At 36.0% G+C, this 23,053-nt stretch overlaps 2 protein-coding genes and 1 long non-coding RNA gene across 7 annotated transcripts; 2 read left to right on the forward strand and 1 right to left on the reverse strand.

Moving 5' to 3' along the window:
• Positions 1–8,016: 8,016 nt before the first annotated feature.
• Positions 8,017–8,985, forward strand: LOC123468141. Of its 3 annotated transcripts, none has more exons than XR_006642092.1 (5): positions 8,017–8,139; positions 8,199–8,348; positions 8,414–8,572; positions 8,706–8,811; positions 8,879–8,985. XR_006642092.1 is itself a non-coding variant. In XM_045167809.1 (5 exons), exons 1-5 carry the CDS (start codon positions 8,109–8,111, stop codon positions 8,945–8,947), a joined length of 579 nt encoding a protein of 192 aa, XP_045023744.1. In that variant the 5' UTR covers positions 8,017–8,108; the 3' UTR covers positions 8,948–8,975. The 3 variants fall into 3 exon arrangements, 2 of the variants coding, with proteins under 2 accessions (XP_045023744.1, XP_045023745.1); XM_045167809.1 differs by having other exon boundaries at positions 8,414–8,636; positions 8,879–8,975; XM_045167810.1 differs by lacking the exon at positions 8,879–8,985 and having other exon boundaries at positions 8,706–8,871.
• Positions 8,986–11,545: 2,560 nt separating this feature from the next.
• Positions 11,546–12,986, forward strand: LOC116924461. Its single transcript, XM_045167811.1, has 6 exons — positions 11,546–11,801; positions 11,860–11,982; positions 12,046–12,280; positions 12,338–12,525; positions 12,584–12,766; positions 12,829–12,986. Exons 1-6 carry the CDS (start codon positions 11,586–11,588, stop codon positions 12,970–12,972), a joined length of 1,089 nt encoding a protein of 362 aa, XP_045023746.1. The 5' UTR covers positions 11,546–11,585; the 3' UTR covers positions 12,973–12,986.
• A 216-nt stretch (positions 12,987–13,202) lies between these two features.
• Positions 13,203–13,704, reverse strand: LOC123468140. 3 transcript variants are annotated; one of them, XR_006642091.1, is made up of 4 exons: positions 13,681–13,704; positions 13,510–13,612; positions 13,390–13,432; positions 13,203–13,329 (listed from the first exon to the last, which is right to left on the reverse strand). It is a non-coding gene; the product is annotated as an uncharacterized LOC123468140 (long non-coding RNA). The 3 variants fall into 3 exon arrangements; XR_006642090.1 differs by having other exon boundaries at positions 13,210–13,329; positions 13,510–13,604; XR_006642089.1 differs by lacking the exon at positions 13,681–13,704 and having other exon boundaries at positions 13,210–13,329; positions 13,510–13,648.
• Positions 13,705–23,053: the final 9,349 nt, after the last annotated feature.

Raw genomic sequence — 23,053 nt, forward strand, 5'->3', positions numbered from 1 at the left:
TACCATGAGTTTTTACTTCTATATGTAAACTGCATGGAATATACTTGTATTCAATGTGAATACACTGTTATACCATGAGTTTTTACTTCTATATGTAAACTGCATGGAATATACTTGTATTCAATGTGAATACACTGTTATACCATGAGTTTTTACTTCTATATGTAAACTGCATGGAATATACTTGTATTCAATGTGAATACACTGTTATACCATGAGTTTTTACTTCTATATGTAAACTGCATGGAATATACTTGTATTCAATGTGAATACACTGTTATACCATGAGTTTTTACTTCTATATGTAAACAGCATCAAATATACTTGTATTCAATGTGAATACACTGTTATACCATGAGTTTTTACTTCTATATGTAAACTGCATGGAATATACTTGTATTCAATGTGAATACACTGTTATACCATGAGTTTTTACTTCTATATGTAAACAGCATCAAATATACTTGTATTCAATGTGAATACACTGTTATACCATGAGTTTTTACTTCTATATGTAAACAGCATCAAATATACTTGTATTCAATGTGAATACACTGTTATACCATGAGTTTTTACTTCTATATGTAAACAGCATCAAATATACTTGTATTCAATGTGAATACACTGTTATACCATGAGTTTTTACTTCTATATGTAAATCTGCATGGAATATACTTGTATTCAATGTGAATACACTGTTATACCATGAGTTTTTACTTCTATATGTAAACAGCATCAAATATACTTGTATTCAATGTGAATACACTGTTATACCATGAGTTTTTACTTCTATATGTAAACAGCATCAAATATACTTGTATTCAATGTGAATACACTGTTATACCATGAGTTTTTACTTCTATATGTAAACTGCATGGAATATACTTGTATTCAATGTGAATACACTGTTATACCATGAGTTTTTACTTCTATATGTAAACTGCATGGAATATACTTGTATTCAATGTGAATACACTGTTATACCATGAGTTTTTACTTCTATATGTAAACTGCATGGAATATACTTGTATTCAATGTGAATACACTGTTATACCATGAGTTTTTACTTCTATATGTAAACTGCATGGAATATACTTGTATTCAATGTGAATACACTGTTATACCATGAGTTTTTACTTCTATATGTAAACTGCATGGAATATACTTGTATTCAATGTGAATACACTGTTATACCATGAGTTTTTACTTCTATATGTAAACTGCATGGAATATAGTTGTATTCAATGTGAATACACTGTTATACCATGAGTTTTTACTTCTATATGTAAACTGCATGGAATATACTTGTATTCAATGTGAATACACTGTTATACCATGAGTTTTTACTTCTATATGTAAACTGCATGGAATATACTTGTATTCAATGTGAATACACTGTTATACCATGAGTTTTTACTTCTATATGTAAACTGCATGGAATATACTTGTATTCAATGTGAATACACTGTTATACCATGAGTTTTTACTTCTATATGTAAACTGCATGGAATATACTTGTATTCAATGTGAATACACTGTTATACCATGAGTTTTTACTTCTATATGTAAACAGCATCAAATATACTTGTATTCAATGTGAATACACTGTTATACCATGAGTTTTTACTTCTATATGTAAACTGCATGGAATATACTTTGTAATTCAATGTGAATACACTGTTATACCATGAGTTTTTACTTCTATATGTAAACAGCATCAAATATACTTGTATTCAATGTGAATACACTGTTATACCATGAGTTTTTACTTCTATATGTAAACAGCATCAAATATACTTGTATTCAATGTGAATACACTGTTATACCATGAGTTTTTACTTCTATTTGTAAATTGCATGGAATATACTTGTATTCAATGTGAATACACTGTTATACCATGAGTTTTTACTTCTATATGTAAACAGCATCAAATATACTTGTATTCAATGTGAATACACTGTTATACCATGAGTTTTTACTTCTATATGTAAACAGCATCAAATATACTTTTATTCAATGTGAATACACTGTTATACCATGAGTTTTTACTTCAATATGTAAACTGCATGGAATATACTTGTATTCAATGTGAATACACTGTTATACCATGAGTTTTTACTTCTATATGTAAACTGCATGGAATATACTTGTATTCAATGTGAATACACTGTTATACCATGAGTTTTTACTTCTATATGTAAACTGCATGGAATATACTTGTATTCAATGTGAATACACTGTTATACCATGAGTTTTTACTTCTATATGTAAACAGCATCAAATATACTTGTATTCAATGTGAATACACTGTTATACCATGAGTTTTTACTTCTATATGTAAACTGCATGGAATATACTTGTATTCAATGTGAATACACTGTTATACCATGAGTTTTTACTTCTATATGTAAACTGCATGGAATATACTTGTATTCAATGTATATACACTGTTATACCATGAGTTTTTACTTCTATATGTAAACTGCATGGAATATACTTGTATTCAATGTGAATACATTGTTATACCATGAGTTTTTACTTCTATATGTAAACAGCATCAAATATACTTGTATTCAATGTGAATACACTGTTATACCATGCGTTTTTACTTCTATATGTAAACTGCATGGAATATACTTGTATTCAATGTGAATACACTGTTATACCATGAGTTTTTACTTCTATATGTAAACTGCATGGAATATACTTGTATTTAATGTGAATACACTGTTATACCATGAGTTTTTACTTCTATATGTAAACTGCATGGAATATACTTGTATTCAATGTGAATACACTGTTATACCATGAGTTTTTACTTCTATATGTAAACAGCATCAAATATACTTGTATTCAATGTGAATACACTGTTATACCATGAGTTTTTACTTCTATATGTAAAAAGCATCAAATATACTTGTATTCAATGTAAATACACTGTTATACCATGACTTTTTACTTCTATATGTAAACTGCATGGAATATACTTGTATTCAATGTGAATACACTGTTATACCATGAGTTTTTACTTCTATATGTAAACTGCATGGAATATACTTGTATTCAATGTGAATACACTGTTATACCATGAGTTTTTACTTCTATATGTAAACTGCATGGAATATACTTGTATTCAATGTGAATACACTGTTATACCATGAGTTTTTACTTCTATATGTAAACTGCATGGAATATACTTGTATTCAATGTGAATACACTGTTATACCATGAGTTTTTACTTCTATATGTAAACTGCATGGAATATAGTTGTATTCAATGTGTATACACTGTTATACCATGAGTTTTTACTTCTATATGTAAACTGCATCAAATATACTTGTATTCAATGCGAATACACTGTTATACCCTGAGTTTTTACTTCTATATGTAAACTGCATGGAATATACTTGTATTCAATGTGAATACACTGTTATACCATGAGTTTTTACTTCTATATGTAAACAGCATCAAATATACTTGTATTCAATGTGAATACACTGTTATACCATGAGTTTTTACTTCTATATGTAAACTGCATGGAATATTCTTGTATTCAATGTGAATACACTGTTATACCATGAGTTTTTACTTCTATATGTAAACTGCATGGAATATAGTTGTATTCAATGTATATACACTGTTATACCATGAGTTTTTACTTCTATATGTAAACTGCATGGAATATACTTGTATTCAATGTGAATACACTGTTATACCATGAGTTTTTACTTCTATATGTAAACAGCATCAAATATACTTGTATTCAATGTGAATACACTGTTATACCATGCGTTTTTACTTCTATATGTAAACTGCATGGAATATACTTGTATTCAATGTGAATACACTGTTACACCATGAGTTTTTACTTCTATATGTAAACTGCATGGAATATACTTGTATTCAATGTGAATACACTGTTATACCATGAGTTTTTACTTCTATATGTAAACTGCATGGAATATACTTGTATTCAATGTGAATACACTGTTATACCATGAGTTTTTACTTCTATATGTAAACTGCATGGAATATACTTGTATTCAATGTGAATACACTGTTATACCATGAGTTTTTACTTCTATATGTAAACAGCATCAAATATACTTGTATTCAATGTGAATACACTGTTATACCATGAGTTTTTACTTCTATATGTAAACAGCATCAAATATACTTGTATTCAATGTAAATACCCTGTTATACCATGACTTTTTACTTCTATATGTAAACTGCATGGAATATACTTGTATTCAATGTGAATACACTGTTATACCATGAGTTTTTACTTCAATATGTAAACTGCATGGAATATACTTGTATTCAATGTGAATACACTGTTATACCATGAGTTTTTACTTCTATATGTAAACTGCATGGAATATACTTGTATTCAATGTGAATACACTGTTATACCATGAGTTTTTACTTCTATATGTAAACTGCATGGAATATACTTGTATTCAATGTGAATACACTGTTATACCATGAGTTTTTACTTCTATATGTAAACTGCATGGAATATACTTGTATTCAATGTGAATACACTGTTATACCATGAGTTTTTTTATTAAAATGCATGGGATATACTTGTATTCAATGTGAATACACTGTTATACCATGAGTTTTTACTTCTATATGTAAACAGCATCAAATATACTTGTATTCAATGTGAATACACTGTTATACCATGAGTTTTTACTTCTATATGTAAACTGCATGGAATATACTTGTATTCAATGTGAATACACTGTTATACCATGAGTTTTTACTTCTATATGTAAACAGCATCAAATATACTTGTATTCAATGTGAATACACTGTTATACCATGAGTTTTTACTTCTATATGTAAACTGCATGGAATATACTTGTATTCGATGTGAATACACTGTTATACCATGAGTTTTTACTTCTATATGTAAACTGCATGGAATATACTTGTATTCAATGTGAATACACTGTTATACCATGAGTTTTTACTTCTATATGTAAACTGCATGGAATATACTTGTATTCAATGTGAATACACTGTTATACCATGAGTTTTTACTTCTTTATGTAAACAGCATCAAATATACTTGTATTCAATGTGAATACACTGTTATACCATGAGTTTTTACTTCTATATGTAAACAGCATCAAATATACTTGTACTTAGTGTGAATACACTGTTATACCATGAGTTTTTACTTCTATATGTAAACTGCATGGAATATACTTGTATTCATTGTGAATACACTGTTATACCATGAGTTTTTACTTCTATATGTAAACTGCATTGAATATACTTGTATTCAATGTGAATACACTGTTATACCATGAGTTTTTACTTCTATATGTAAACTGCATGGAATATACTTGTATTCAATGTGAATACACTGTTATACCATGAGTTTTTACTTCTATATGTAAACTGCATGGAATATACTTGTATTCAATGTGAATACACTGTTATACCATGAGTTTTTACTTCTATATGTAAATTGCATGGAATATACTTGTATTCAATGTGAATACACTGTTATACCATGAGTTTTTACTTCTATATGTAAACAGCATCAAATATACTTGTATTCAATGTGAATACACTGTTATACCATGAGTTTTTATTTCTATATGTAAACTGCATGGAATATACTTGTATTCAATGTAAATACACTGTTATACCATGAGTTTTTACTTCTATATGTAAACTGCATGGAATATACTTGTATTCAATGTGAATACACTGTTATACCATGAGTTTTTACTTCTATATGTAAACTGCATGGAATATACTTGTATTCAATGTGAATACACTGTTATAACATGAGTTTTTACGATTGGCGGAGATATAGGACCGGTCGAAATAGGCCCCGACGAAATAGGCCCAGCAAATAGGACCGGACGAAATAGGACCCTACGAAATAGTCCCACTTTAAAAATATTTTTAAAGCGGTCCCATTTCTCCGTCAAATGGGCCTATTTCTCCTTTTTATTTTTAAGTTCCATAAGGTACTCTGAAATAATTTTAAAAAAATTCTACCTATTCTCCATGAGAGAGAAGGCGGAATAATATACGATACTTCCGCCACCGTTTATATTCATTGCCGTAGCTCAAACCACGATGAGCGAAATTCACACATTGCCGTCTAGTTATTTATATGTTAGTTAACCGATTTCCGTCTTTATTTTTTCATGAACCTATTCCCCTTTTTTTTACTATAAAGTTCATTTGTTACAAAAGTCGTTTTCACTTCACAACTATCGTTAATTTGAAAAATGAACAAATTTCCGTGCTTGCTTTGCCATTTTTTTCTTCCGTAGCTCGATCCCCTCTTCAGTGGCTCAGCCTTGAACGGATCTCGCCCCTTTAGCAGATCAGCCTTGATAGTCCGGTCGGGCTAGGTTTTAACCCCAAACAAATTGTAATAAGTTATTTTTTACATGAGAAGAAAACATTTTTACATGATTTCCGGGAGCTAGTTTTACTTTTCAAGTTATTTCATGAAATATAAACCCAATTTTCCCCAAATTTTCTTACTACACGTTCTAGTTTCCGCCACTGGATGGCCACTGTTGGATACATGTAAACAATATAACAGAACACCACAGCGCTCACTGCGGGTGTGGCGGAAACTAGAACGTGTAGTAAGAAAATTTGGGGAAAATTGGGTTTATATTTCATGAAATAACTTGAAAAGTAAAACTAGCTCCCGGAAATCATTTATTGGGGTGGTAAAGGATAAACCGCCGATTAAAATGAGACCTTAACGGATGAGGAGCGAACTCTAGTTCACTATCGGCAACGATTTTCGTTGTCATGATTTTTACATAAGAGCCGTGTAAAACACGGACGCGTTTTTAAGGGGGGAAAAAAGGAGGTGACCAGCTAAAAGTGGCTGTGAATTTCACACTTTTAAGGTTATGTAAACAAAATTTAGCCTGAATATAAATGAGGGAATAACTAACAAAGTTCATTTTTTCAAATTTCTATTTTCTTGTATTTTAATAGTTTTAATCGAATCACAAAAACACGCATATTTTAAAAATTAAAATAAGTACACTAAATATTAATATTTTTCGGGAGTTTTTTAACAGGGCATAGATCAAAGGGATATAAACACAGCTCATGTAAAAAACAACTTATTACAATTTGTTTGGGGTTCAACATACACTTTTTGCTAGCCCGACCGGACTATGAACGCGTCTCCCCTCTCTACCGATGCCAATGCCCATTGCTTGGGTGAAGTAGGAAATGAACATATTTTATGAAATAACTCTTACGGATTTATTTCAAACATTTTCATAAACAATTTTATGTTTTTTAAAGCAATAAACGAAAATTACTTTTAAGTTTTGAGTTTAACGGGGCTGACGTGACGCGCTGCTCAAGCCGGCCAGAAGGGTGGTCGAGCGGGGGAGGTTGCACGCACTCATGGGAGAGGGGTGAGTGAAGGGGGGTTTCCCTGGGCCATACCATACGCTCCTATGTTTTCCCGTCTTCATATTAGCAACCGGTGGTGTAGTGGTCAGCAACTCGGGCTGTGATTCCCAAGCGCCGGTGTTCGAATCTCGGCCAAGTCGAAATAGAATTTTATTTACAAAATATTTTTGAAAAATTAATAGCTCAACAGCATAAAGCGGTGTGGAACTACCCTGGCGAAATGGATCGTTTTTTTTTTATTGATCAAATATATGTATACAGCACGAAAAGAAAATTTCTATTATAGTTTAATACCAAATGTGGTTTTGAAGATTTCCATCTATCGGTGATAGTGGCGTCACTAGCGTGGTTCAATAGCGTCATGAAGATGGCGTCATCTGCTCATCGTCAACTTCAGCGTTTATTTTACAAATAAAAAATAGAAATCTTATAAAAAAATAAAAATAGCTTCAACATGTGTACATTTTATTATTATATGGCAATCCGTTTTACCAAGAAAAAAAATTTTTTTTGCTCCCTCGTTTTTTTCTTTTTTCGACCCACAGCCATCTAGCGCTCGCAGTTGTACTAATTAATGTGTGAAGATAGCCTGAGCAGTGAGCACGTAAAAAATAAAGAGACTAATTAAGCACATTTTCTGCATAGTTTTTTTTCGTTAGTATTAACTTAATTAATTAGTGATGGAAACTGAACAATTGAAGGATAAGTATGGTAATTCTTTGAATGATTGTTATTGTATTCATTATGTAATGTTTCTTTCTTTTTTTCAGCTCTAATTCTTCGTCTGCAAGCTCAATTACTGGAGAAAAACAGAAAATTTAGAGGAAACACTTTTCAACCAGTACATAATGTGCTACCGAATTCGTCCCTGACGGAAAGGGAAAATGAGCTGGCAGTGGGATTCAAGAAGTACGAAAAGGGTAAATATAATAAGAAAACTATTCTTGTTCAATGATTTGTTAAGAAATTGTTGTTATATTTCCAGGGAAAAATGGGCTTCCAGTTCTACAACGGAAACAAAAAGGAAAAGAAAATCTTACTAAGCCTTGCGAGCAGCTTTTCTGTTGCATGATGAAAAAATGGCATAGTAATTATATCTGTCCCATCGAACAAGACTTGGAGGAATTATCCAGAATGTCACTAGGTATTCGTTCAGTAAGCTACTATCGAGACTGGTCCAGTAGAGAAATGTCAGCTGAATTAGAGAAGTATAAGATAATGAGAAAAAAGTTGCTTGTACATTTCATTAAACAATTTTAATTCCCTCTTTATTTTAGAGTCTTCAAAGGACTGGATATCTGTGGAGGCTACTGCTTGTGTGTGAAGAGTGGAAAGTTCCTGAAACATTTTCAAAGTAATGTTCCCGATGGAAAATCTATCAAGGTAACTTAGTTGTAATGCAAAACTTACAAATAAACAAAATAAATGTCAGGTTATGATCTACGTCTAGTCCAAACAAAGTTTATTATCCTGTCCTGTCAAACTCGACAACTTTTTAAACAAATACGTACCTTTATGAGCTTCGGTCAACTTGTCAGCCCTAAGGGTTGCATCTTTTAACAGTGATTGATAATCTAGGATAAAGTTCTTTTCCTTGTCGAAAAACTCGTCAACGTCCTTTTATGTAGACCCAAGCAATATCTCTCAGTCGTTGTAGAAAACGATCTAACAGTTTCTCCTTTTTGTTTTTCCTCGTACGGACAACTGTGAATATTCAAAAGCATTACTAGAGTTGATTCTGAAATTGATTGACAAGGTACACTGGTTCATTACATCTTGTTCGTATTCAAGAAAAACACGAAAGTTCGTATCAGCTCTGAATATGGGATGATTCTCCAGTCTGCTTAAGAAAACTTCATGCGAAGCAACTTTTTTTTTTTTTTTTATGTGGCCAAAGCCTCCCTAGAAATTAGAAACAATAAAGGTTAGGAAAAGAGACACAAGTTCATTCGAACTGAGGTATTACGCTTCTAGCTTTAGCTTCATCTTATTGAATTCCTTTGCCGTCATTGAACCCTCTCCTTCTCCAAGTTTCTGCAACTTCTCCCTAGAACTATCAAATTCTGGTCTGGGGGGTGGTGGTGCGATGTGTTACAGGATAGAAACTCAATAAACAGGATAGTAATTTAAAATCAGTGATGGTAAGTCAGAATAACCTCGATGTTCATCTGATGTCTTTCTCTCTCTTTGATGGTACCATCAGAAGAGTTTTGCCGCTTTCAACACACATTCCCTAGGGAGCCTTTATCTTACATAGCCACTGACAGCTCCCGATGGAGCGGCACACACACTTCAGAACGGAAACCACCGGAACGTCCTGTGGCTCCTTCTCCATATGATACACTTCCTATATAATGAAAGAACATTTCAGGGAGGCAATAGTCTCTGTTTCAGTCTTGTGCAAAGTAGTACTAACCATGGATCTCTCTTCGGATTCAAAGTGTTCTCACTGTGATTGTGTCGTTTCGAGTCGGAAACAGTTCTGTCGGTGTCTTGTCTGTAAAGTTCCACTTCACCGTGCATGTTGCGGATTTGTTTTCGCTAGAGGTGGCACACGCACCTGGAAAGAATTTTCCACCAACTACCGCTGTGCAAAGTGTGTTTCTATTGATAGTGTACAGATTCGTACAGATGATGTGAGCGATGATCCCCTTGTAAGTACAAAATTAATTTGTTATTAATACTGAGTAATCATTTCGATATTTTTTCTCTCAACCTGCTCTTTTAACTAGGCGAATGCTAGTTTGTCAGATGCTGATAGTACACGGTCTGCAAGTGAGGGTCAAGAAGTCCGTGAAGCAGTGGCAAGAATTGCAGGTGGTTCTCGTGATGGAAACGACGTTGAGGCGGTTACTGCAAGAGCTTCTGTTCGCCCGAAAAGAACCGTGAAGCGTCCGGAGATTCTAGATCCTTCCCATGTATCCAGACGACGTCCTGTTTGTTCTGCTGCTGCTGATATTCAGAAAACACCATCTCCTCCGCGTCAGAGAATCCCATCTCCGCCTCGTCAAAGAACACCATCTCCTCCGCTTCAGAGAACACCATCTCCTCCTCGCCATAGAGAATCTCCAAGGGCACAGTCTTCTCCTATTGTTTCTTTATTAATGTCTCCTGTTCTTTTAATTCTTTCGCAGCTTAGATCTCCCACTGCTACTCCGCCTGTTGCTCCACCACGACGCAGACGACGCGTTCAACCAGACAACTCTCCTGTCGAACCAGAATATCCACTACACGTAAGTATTCTTTAACTCATAATACCAGATTTAATGAACTTATTTCTAATTTTTCACTTACCGTTCTTATCCTTAACCGTTATAGGATTCTGATGTCTTCGAACCATCTGTTTCAAGGCGAAATCGCGACAGTGATGGTGTAAGAGCTCAGCCACCTGTGGAACCAATTGAATCAACATTGGAAGTAAGAAATTTTTGATGAAAAATTATAAAGGTATTTCTGCATTAATTAGTTTTCTTCTGTCAGCAATCTTCATTTGAAGAACCGAAGGAGCCAGTGTACAAAATTTACATTGACGGATCTAACAAAGGAAAAAACAAGTTAACAAATGGATTAGGTAACCAATTATAACAAAAGTGATGATTTCTGATAACTTACTTTTGATTCTGCCTAGGTTATTGCTACACTAAAAAACGTGTTAGCGGTAAATCCTTCACTTGGCGTTGCTCAACCCGACGGCCTCAAGACCCCTGCAAAGCGATAATAACTCAAAAAATTCGGTCGGGAAGAAATTACCTTGTTGAATACAGCCAAGAAGACTTCCAGGAAAAGTTACACAATCAAGACAGTGGAGTCCATCATAATCATCCGCCAGACCATGGGAACCACGAGCGAGTAAGCCTGTAAATTTTAGCCAATCAATGAACTGATAATTAATTAAATTTCTGTCTTCTTTAAAAGATTCCGATTTTTAAGAACGCCAAAAAGGAAGCCTTACTAGAGAAGTTTAAGCCACCCAAAAGAATTATTTTTGACGAATTGAAGAAGAACAAGGAGATGGCAGGGAGAGATATGCCGGATGTAGAAAATGCGACTAGGCAGTTAAGGTAATGCTTTTTCCTATCATTGCAATCATTAATATAGTGAATTATAACATTTTTACCGACATTTTTACTCATTGCAGATATTTGAGATCCAATTCTATGCCTCCTAATCCTAGGAAAGACGAGCCATTTTTTGAGATCCACGTAGAGTTCTTCACTCCAGACTTTTTTCAAGGAGAGGTCTTCGCTGGGCATGGCACAAATAAAGCTCGCCATCTTCTGTTTTTCACACAAGTAATGAAGAGACAGTTGGAGGACTGCAAGACGTGGTTCCTAGATGCGACATTCCACTTCATCAGGGATCCCATAAAACAGGTATTTTAAAAATTCGTCTTTTAAAGTGAATCATCTAAAAAAAATTTTTCTCACCTAGTTACTCTCCATCAACGGAATAATAAAGAACGAGAAAGGAGATTTAAAGCAAGTGCCGCTTCTTTTCTGTTGCATGTCTCGAAGAAGAGCTATTGACTATATAGCGGTGTTCCAAAAACTAAAGGTACAATCAATTCATTTCAATTTATTTCTCAACGCATTAACTTATTTTGTTTACTTTATTCAGGAAATCATGCCCCTTCCCAGAGTTGAACGGATTGTGACAGATTTTGAACGCGCAGTTTTTGTCGCAGTCCGAAAACTGTTTCCTTCTTGCTTCCACTTGGGATGTAATTTCCATTGGTGCCAGGCAATAATGAAGAAAATCCGCGATTTTAACCTGTCGACCAAGTACAACAAAAAAGGATCCAATCCTGTTCGCGACTTCGTTTTTCGTCTGCTTTGCCTCGCCTATCTTCCAGGTTACATTTTTCCAATGAATTTTAAAAAATTAAATTTTAAAGTTCTGTTTTGTATAGCCGATAAAATACCTTCGGTGTTTGACTCCTTACGAACATCGGTGCCACCAATACTGGAGACATTAATGGACTATATGGAGCGAAACTGGATTCGAGGCCGTTTTTGGACTCCTGTTCATTGGTCCTGTTTCAATCTCCTTCTGAGAACAAATAACGATTGTGAAGGGCTTCACAATTACTGGAACAAGGTATTTTCAGTAAACCAATTAATTAAGTTAGCGTTACTCATTATTTATCTCCTACCAGTTGGCGGGTGGCCCAAATCTCCCGTTTTACAAGATGACGTTAGTGCTGGAGCAGCTGTGTCAAGCCGTAAAGCTGTCACAGAAGCTTCTCTCTCACGAGAAGATCAAGGCCCATAAGAAGAAGGAGACACAGTTAAAGAACTCCATCCTTTTTGCTTTGTGGACACGGTACCAGGATAATGAGGTAATAACTGAAATGATTCAAATAATTGTTAAATAACCATATCAATCTATTATTATTATTAGTTATCAACCGTGGAACTACTGGAGGAAATAGTATTAGAACTGAAAACCTCATTCCCAACTGTAGTCACTGACCATCCTTTGAACCTTAACGACGAAAACATAGATAATTACGACATGTCCTTCGAGAGCGATGACGAATTGTGAACCAATTGTTTAAATGATTTTTAAATGCTTAAACCTATTTCTTGTGATATTTAGAAATGTCTTTGCACTATTATATTGTACTATTACACAGAAAATCTTACCTGATAGATTCAATCATGAAATTTATTAATTTTGGAAGCATCGACGAATAATGCAGGTGATGGTACAGCAAGCCTTTTGCATTCACAGAGATGACTAGTTGGTCGTCATCATAGGCATCAAGACGAAATGGCTTGACAAGCAGAACCGCTTTAAGAAAATGGCCACTTACATCGAACAACACCTATTGAAGATTTATGATGCCTGCGAGTCAACAAAAATCTGCACAAAATCCAGCTCCACGAGCACCAACAACAACTATGCAATAAATACTTGAATAAAGGAATTGCTTTAAGCAACTGTTATGTAATTAGATACCTGCATCATGTGATGAATAACTGGCTGGATAATCATGGTGAATCTGATTACAGGAAAACAGAAAAGAGACAGGGTTAAACTAGTCTGTATTAAATATAAATAACAGTGTTAAAAACTAACCTTGCTGACTTAAGAATCTTTTAAGCGTCCATCGTAAGTGGAAGAGAATGATACAAATCCAATCAGAGCTGGTCTGGCATTAAGCTACAAATAAACTTTAGATCTTCAATTATAAAACTGCTAAAGATTTTTGTGGACAGCATTTTTGGTATAAATGTAACGAAGTTTTACCGATGCAAAATCCCAAAGAGTGAATTTTTTTTTTTTTTTTACTTCTAGGTGCCACTGGCCATGGCTGGTTGCCACTGGTTACAGTTTACGGGCCGCCTGTTGAGGGGCCCTAACACACCGTGGCGTCTTTGTTTATTACAGTTTGCATAATTTTTACAGAATTGGGGGATGGGGGGAGTATTTCAGTGGTAAGAAGTAAGTGTTAAATTCGTTCGATGATCTTGGTGTTTGTAATGAATTTAATGAGTGTTTTTGTGATTTTTTCCTGAGTGTGTTTAGGGATGCTGAAGTTGATACCGGTAAGTGTTGGTACGTCTAGGGGAAGCTTAAGTACTTCGATCACGTCCTTTAGTTCCCGTCTTGCTGCGGAGTAGTGTGGACATTGTAAAAGGACGTGTGCTGTATTTTCTTTTTCTGGGCATCCGTGCATGCATTCTGGTTGTATATCCATATCCCACTTGCTGATTGTGCCGTTGAGTTTGTTGTGCCCGCTTCGTAACCTCAACAATGCAGATTGTATGGCTCGGTTTGTGTGAGTATGCCAGCTATAGATCCCCATCCGTATCCTATTCGTTACTGCTACGTTTGTGGAATTTCTTTTTGTTTTTTCAAATACCATCTTGTCATGGTTGTTTTTTATGTTCGTGAGGATTTCTGCTGTGTTTGGTGTGTGTGTCATCGTCTTGCCGTCGTCTGCATTTCTTCTTGAGTTTGCGAGCTGGTCGGAAATTTCATTTCCTTTAATCCCGGCATGACTTGGTAACCAGAAGAAGTTTATCTTTGTCCCTGCTGATCTAAAGTTGCATATTTGTTGGATTATTCCAGGGATGTGGGTGCTTGATGCCCATTTGAAGTGAGTTATTGCTTGTATTGCAGCCATGGAGTCTGTGTAAATAGTTATCTCGTTCCAGTCTTGGGTGTAGGTAAGTGTTAGTGCTTGTTTGATGGCAGCTAGTTCTGCATTGAAGCTGTTAGTGAACTGTGTGAGTAACCATGATTCTTTTGTTCGGTTTTCAGGTATGTACACTGCACAGGTTGTCTTCTTTGAAGTCTTACATGTTGACCCGTCAGTGTATATGGCTAGATGGTCTTGATGCTCTTGGTTCTGGATTTCAAGGAATGTATTTGTGGCAAGAGTTGCATTATTCCTCGCTGTTCTCTTGGTTACAGGTAAGAAGTCTGTCTTTATATCAAATAGTTTCCATGGTGCCATTGGGTCTACGTAGGGTTGATGAGTTGGCTCCTGTAAGTGGAGGCAGAAGTCCCGGCCCATGTTGTTGAGGTGTAGTGAGGTGGCTGGTGTGCTTCTTGTTTTCCAGTTGGCTTTTTCCTTTGCTAGTTTGTACATTGTAGGGTATGCGGAGTTCCATGACTTGCTTCTTAACTTTGTCAGGTATCTGGCAGCGAGCATGTTCCATCTGTCTCTGATGGATGTGATACCAGTTTCCATTTGGATTAATGGGATTGGTGTAGATTTGAAGCAGCCTAGGATAGTGCGTAATATTTGATTTTGGGTTGTTTCCAGTTTGAGTAGTCTTGTTTTTGGTATTGTTGCGAGAATGAAGGATCCGTAGTCGATTTTACTGCGGATTAGGGCGACATAGATTCTTACTAGCAGTTTTAATTGTAGTGTTGATTTTCCGTGGGTGAGGGATTTTATGCAATTCGATCGACGGCATAGGCTTGCGTGGATGTAGTTAATGTGTGGATCCCAATTTAACTTTGAATCAAATATGACTCCCAAGAACTTGTAGTTGTTTTTTTCAGCAATGCGGATGTTGTTAAGTGTTAGGTTGAGTTCACTTTCATCTGTCTTTTTTCTCGTAAAGTTGACGGCTACGCACTTGGGGACTGAGAATGTTAGTTTCCATGTGTTGGCCCATTCTTCAATTTTTTGGAGGTATTGTTGGAGTATTCTTTCCGTCTCCCCTTTAGTGTCTGCGGTCGAGTGGATCTCGATGTCATCTGCGAAAAGTGATACCTCGCATCCTCTATTAGGCGGAGGGAAGTCGGCCATCATTAAGTTGAAGAGTAGTGGGCTGAGGACGCAGCCCTGGGGTACCCCTCTTTTGAGTTTTCTTTCCGTTGATAGGGTGTTGCTGACTTTAACCGCGATGGTTCTGTCGGTTAAGAAATTTTTGATCCACCTTAGGGCTGCTCCTGTAATCTTGCATTTAGTCAGTTTGTATAGGAGTCCCGTGATCCAGGTGTTGTCGTACGCCTTAGCTAAGTCTAAGAATACTGCTGTTGTCGTTCTGTTCATGTTAAATCCTTCATTGATTGCAGTTTCTAGACGTAGCAAGTTGTCGGTGGTGGTGCACCCATTTCTGAAACCTGTTTGGTACTTCGGTAATAATCCATTTTTCTCGATGTACCATTTTAATCTGTTGTTAATAATTCTTTCCGTGGTTTTGCAGAGGCATGATGTTAAGGATATTGGCCTGTACGACTCCGGTTGGTTCGGCGGCTTGTTTGGCTTCGGGTTCGGTACCACGGAGGCATTTTTCCAGTCTGGGGGTAGGTATCCAGTAGTAAGTGATATATTTAAGAGCTCTAATAGTGTTTTCTTGTTCTTATCACTGAGGTTCTTTAGCATTTCATTGTGGACTCTGTCTCTTCCCATGGCCTTGTTAGGTAGTCCTGTGAGGCTTATGTTGAGCTCAATTATTGAGATGGGCGTGTTGAGCGGATGCATTTGGTTGTTGTCAATGGCATCTTGTATCTTCTGCCCGTAAAGTTTAGTACGGTCGTCCTTCTTTTCCTCTCTTTCGATCGGACAGAATTCGTCTAAAAATACTGAAACCTTTTCCACCGGATCACTCGTTGGTACCCCATTAGACATGGACAAGGGTGTCTTGACGTGGGGGTTTGATGGTCGGTTCATCATTTGTTTTGTAAAGTGCCAGAAGGCAGATGTATTCTTATCCATTGATAAGATGTGGTTACTCCAAGAGAGGTTCGTTGCTGTTAGTACGGTTCTTTTTTTAACCGCTTCCAGTCTGTTGAGTATTGTTTTGTCTGATGGGAGTAGGGTGGTTCGCAATATCTTATATGCTTGTCTGGCTTCTTTTGTCACTTTCTTACATAGGGGGGTCCACCATGGTTTGCTAGATTCTTTTTCTGTAGTTGCGGGGGGGAAATGTTTGGATGTTGCAGCCATTAAGGATTCGTAGAAACTGTTGTAGGCCTGCTGGGGGGAACTTGATGTTGTTATGGTTTCTGGTGTAACGGTACTCTCTATATCTTGATTCCAGTCGTCCCATTTACGTATGTTGAATTTCCAGTGTTCGTTTTGTATGGTAAGGGGGGAGGAGTTGATGTGTAATTGGATGATCACAGGGAGGTGGTCGCTTCCCCAGTATGGTCCGGTTTTTACGTCGATTAGGTTTGTGAGATTTGGAGAGCTGAGTGTTAGATCTATAGTGGAGCTGCGGTTTCCGTTTGGGTTTGGTCTGGTTTCTAGGTTCCGTGGCGTGTTAAGGATCAGTCTGTCGTCATTTAGAAGTAAGTCTGCAACGTCCATACCGCATCTGTTTTGTTGATGGTTGACTTCCCACACATCAGAGTGCGCATTTAGGTCTCCTGCTATTACAAAGCTGTTGCTGTTTAAGATGTCTGACAACTCTTGGTGGATGTTTCTATTGCCGTCAGGGCAGTATAGCGATACTATATTTATTAATTTGTTGTTCTTTAATTTGATGGAGATTCCTACTGCTTCCAGGTTAACCGCTTGGGGAGAGTCATCGGTGTGGCTTGAAGATTCTTCTTTACTAGGATAGCGACGCCTCCGCCGTGGGTGATCCGATTTGCGTAGAAGGTGTTATAAGCACTAAATCTCGGTATGTATTCATCTCTCCAAAAGGTTTCACTAATCAATACAATATGTGGGTTGGATGTTCTTATGTTGAATTTAAATTCTTGCAGTTTTGATTTGTAGAGGCTTCGGGCGTTCCATTGGATGATTTTAAGTGGCCTGGTCATTTTCGGTTCCTTTCGTCAGAGTAGTTACTTGCTGTTTTGTTAGGGGGTTTGACTGGTGGGCGGATGCCTTGGAGCAGGGATGCTATTGCTGCTAGTTGAGCATTGTTTGAGTCGAATCCTGACGTCATGTCCACCTTGATTTTATCTAGCGCCTGCGGCAGATTAGTGAGTGGGGCAATCTTTTCTTGAATGTCATCCACTGTCGCTTCTAGCGCATCAATTCTTGCCGTAGTTTTTGGCTGGTGTTGCGTAATAATTTCAATTTGGGTTTTGAGTTGGGAGATTTGTTGACGAAGGTCGTCAATATCGTCATTATTGTTGGTGGGAGGGTAGATTTTTGGTAGTTGTGGTGGATTAGGGAATTTCTGGTTGCTTAATATTTTGCCGGCTTCTGCGATTGGGATTTTGTTCTCGTATGCAAATTTAATAACTTGTTGTCTGTGGCTGTATCTTGGGCAATCCGAGGTTCCAGCTGCATGTCCGGGTTTTGAGCAGGTGGGGCATTTTAGCGGGTTTTGACAGCCATTAGTTAGGGGGTGGTGTTGTGAGCATTGTTTGCATGAAGGTGTAGCTTTGCATGTTTCCTCCGGGTGGCCAAAGATCCAGCATTTGCGGCACAGTGCCGGTCTCGGTATAAATTGTCTGACAGGGAATATTTCATGTGCCATAATGACTTCATGCGGTAAGTATGGTGTGCTGAAAGAGAGCGTGACAGTTTTCAGGGGTTGTCTACTGCCATCTGACGCTATGTAAGATAATCTCTGGACCTTCGTGACTCCTTGGTCGACTAGGAGGCTAAGTAGGTCTTCTTCTGAATCTTTTAGCGGCACGTTCCTGATTATGCCTCTTACTGAGGCTTCTGACATGGTAAGTGTGCACTGGATATGCCACTCTCTAACTATTTTTAATTCCAGAAGTTTTCTTTTTTGTCCTGCTGAGGATGGGTAAATATGCAGGTCCCCTTTATGGGACCATTTGGTGCCCGCTTTCACCTGTCCAACTGCGCCCGTGAGCGCGCTCATGAAAAGAATTTTTTCGGAAATGCCAAGTTGGGTGAAGGAATTCGGTTCGCTGACAAGTTGGATGATCACCGGTGCACCGCTACATGGTTGATCGAATAGGTCTGAGAAACGCGGAGGGCCTGGACGCGGGCTGTGGGTTTCAGTACTGGTTTTGCGTTTAAATGAGGTTTCTTCGATCTCCATTGCTGCACTTGTTTGGATGGCACTAGATATTAAGGATTCATTGGCGAGGTTTGTGCGACTCATTGCGTGGCGTGAGTCACCACGCCACGCAAGCGTGATTGATTTGGGGTGGGGAAGTTGACACAAAGGGGGTGATATGGCACTTGCCCGGGGCAGATCTAGCGCACTTTTCGACACGTCTATCTACGTTCGGGTCTAAAAGAAGACTCCGGCCAAAGAGTGAAATAATATCCAAGTTGTGTGTTATTAAGATGACGGATGACCACGCTATTGATGACTCGTCTGCTAAACGAGTGTGCATTTTCAATAATTAAAAATGGGTTATATTCAATTCAAAATGGATAGATGTTAGAACAAATTAAATAATTTTTTTAAAATTTTAAATAATAAAAAATTTGTGTATTAAAGTTATTTGATAATTTTCATGTTGAAAATTAAACGCTGGTTAGTGATTAACACATGATGCCATCTTCATGACGCTATCGAACCACGACAGTTTTACCGATAGATGGAAATCTTAGACAACTGGACTTTGGTATTCAAAACTGTATAGTAATATTCGCTTCGTGCTTTAAAAAAATTAAATAATTTACAGAAAAGTTTTAAACGACAAGCGTCGTGTAAAGCCCAACCGGTGATTTATTTAATGCAACATGTAGCCGCTTGGTATTGCAGGGCTTGATGCTGTTGTGCTATTTATTTTTCAAAATAATTTTTCTGAAATTTCTACTTTCACTTATCCGAGATTAGAACACCGGTTCTTCCGAATGACAGCCCGGTTTGCTGACCAATAGACCACCCGTTGACATGGAAGCGAAAAATAAAACATGGGTGCGTATGGTATGGCCCAGGTTAACCCCCCTGCACTGACCCCTCTCCTACGGGTGCGGGCAGTCCCACCGCTCGACCACCCTTCTGGCCGGTTTGCCGGCTTGGGCAGCGCGTCAGCCCCGTAAAACTCAAAAGTAATTTTCGTTTCGTGCTTTAAAAACATTAAATTATTAATGAAAATGTTTTAAATATATTCAAAAGAGTTATTTCATCAAATATGTTTCATTTCCTACTTCACCCGAGCACTGGCATTGGCATCGGTAGAGAGGGGAGACGCGTTCAAGGCTGATCCGCTAAAGGGGGGAGATGCGTTCAAGGCTGGGCCACTGAAGAGGGGATCGAGCTACGGAAGAAAAAAATGGCAAAGCAAGCACGGAAATTTGTTCATTTTTCAAATTAACGATAGTTGTGGAGTGAAAACGACTTTTGTAACAAATGAACTTTATAGTAAAAAAAAAGGGGAATAGGTTCATGAAAAAATAAAGACGGAAATCGGTTAACTTACATATGAATAACTAGACGGCAATGTGTGAATCTCACTCATCGTGGTTTGAGCTACGGCAATGAATATAAACGGTGGCGGAAGTATCGTATATTATTCCGCCTTCTCTCTCATGGAGAATAGGTCGAATTATTTTTAAATTATTTCAGAGTACCTTATGGAACTTAGAAATAAAAGGGAGAAATAGGCCCACTTTGACGGAGAAATAGGACCGCTTTAAAAATATTTTTAAAGTGGGCCTATTTCGTAGGGTCCTATTTCGTCCGGTCCTGTTTGCCGGGCCTATTTCGTCGGGGCCTATTTCCACCGGTCCTATATCTCCGGCTTCCGTTTTTACTTCTAGATGTAAACTGCATGGAATATACTTGTATTCAATGTGAATACACTGTTATACCATGAGTTTTTACTTCTATATGTAAACTGCATGGAATATACTTGTATTCGATGTGAATACACTGTTATACCATGAGTTTTTACTTCTATATGTAAACTACATGGAATATACTTGTATTCAATGTGAATACACTGTTATACCATGAGCTTTTACTTCTATATGTAAACTGCATGGAATATACTTGTATTCAATGTGAATACACTGTTATACCATGAGTTTTTACTTCTATAAGTATACTGCATCAAATAAACTTGCATTCAATGTGAATACACTGTTATACCATGAGTTTTTACTTCTATATGTAAACTGCATGGAATATACTTGTATTCAATGTGAATACACTGTTATACCATGAGTTTTTACTTCTATATGTAAACTGCATGGAATATACTTGTATTCAATGTGAATACACTGTTATACCATGAGTTTTTACTTCTATATGTAAACTGCATGGAATATACTTGTATTCAATGTGAATACACTGTAATACCATGAGTTTAAACTTCTATATGTAAACTGCATGGAATATACTTGTATTCAATGTGAATACACTGTTATACCATGAGTTTTTACTTCCATATGTAAACTGCATGGAATATACTTGTATTCAATGTGAATACACTGTTATACCATGAGTTTTTACTTCTATATGTAAACAGCATCTAATATACTTGTATTCAATGTGAATACATTGTTATACCATGAGTTTTTACTTCTATATGTAAACAGCATCAAATATACTTGTATTCAATGTAAATACACTGTTATACCATGAGTTTTTACTTCTATATGTAAACTGGCTGGAATATACTTGTATTCAATGTGAATACACTGTTATACCATGAGCTTTTACTTTTATATGTAAACTGCATGGAATATACTTGTATTCAATGTGAATACACTGTTATACCATGAGTTTTTACTTCTATATGTAAACTGCATGGAATATACTTGTATTCAATGTGAATACACTGTTTTACCATGAGTTTTTACTTCTATATGTAAACAGCATCCAATATACTTGTATTCAATGTGAATACACTGTTATACCATGAGTTTTTACTTCTACATGTAAACTGGCTGGAATATACTTGTATTCAATGTGAATACACTGTTATACCATGAGTTTTTACTTCTATATGTAAACTGCATGAAATATACTTGTATTCAATGTGAATACACTGTTATACCATGAGATTTTACTTCTATATGTAATCTGCAAATATGAATATACTTGTATTCTGTATGTTTTACCATGAGTTTTTACTTCTATATGTAAACAGCATCTAATATACTTGTATTCAATGTGAATACACTGTTATACCATGAGTTTTTACTTCTATATGTAAACAGCATCAAATATACTTGTATTCAATGTGAATACACTGTTATACCATGAGTTTTTACTTCTATATGTAAACTGCATGAAATATACTTGTATTCAATGTGAATACACTGTTATACCATGAGATTTTACTTCTATATGTAATCTGCATGGAATATACTTGTATTAAATGTGAATACACTGTTATACCATGAGTTTTTACTGCAATATGTAAACAGCATCAAATATACTTGTATTCAATGTGAATACACTGTTATACCATGAGTTTTTACTTCTATATGTAAACTGCATGGAATATACTTGTATTCAATGTGAATACACTGTTATACCATGAGTTTTTACTTCTATATGTAAACAGCATCAAATATACTTGTATTCAATGTGAATACACTGTTATACCATGAGTTTTTACTTCTATATGTAAACTGCATGGAATATACTTGTATTCAATGTGAATACACTGTTATACCATGAGTTTTTACTTCTTATATGTAAACTGCATGGAATATACTTGTATTCAATGTGAATACACTGTTATACCATGAGTTTTTACTTCTATATGTAAACTGCATGGAATACTTACTTTATTCAATGTGAATACACTGTAATACCATGAGTTTAACTTCTTCTATGTAAACTGCATGGAATATACTTGTATTCAATGTGAATACACTGTTATACCATGAGTTTTTACTTCCATATGTAAACTGCATGGAATATACTTGTATTCAATGTAAATACACTGTTATACCATGAGTTTTTACTTCTATATGTAAACAGCATCTAATATACTTGTATTCAATGTGAATACATTGTTATACCATGAGTTTTTACTTCTATATGTAAACAGCATCAAATATACTTGTATTCAATGTAAATACACTGTTATACCATGAGTTTTTACTTTATATGTAAACTGGCTGGAATATACTTGTATTCAATGTGAATACACTGTTATACCATGAGTTTTTACTTCTATATGTAAACTGCATGGAATATACTTGTATTCAATGTGAATACACTGTTTTACCATGAGTTTTTACTTCTATATGTAAACAGCATCCAATATACTTGTATTCAATGTGAATACACTGTTATACCATGAGTTTTTACTT

Source organism: Daphnia magna, unplaced genomic scaffold (genome assembly GCF_020631705.1).
Source record: "Daphnia magna isolate NIES unplaced genomic scaffold, ASM2063170v1.1 Dm_contigs307, whole genome shotgun sequence".
Taxonomy (NCBI): Eukaryota; Metazoa; Arthropoda; class Branchiopoda; order Diplostraca; family Daphniidae; genus Daphnia; species Daphnia magna.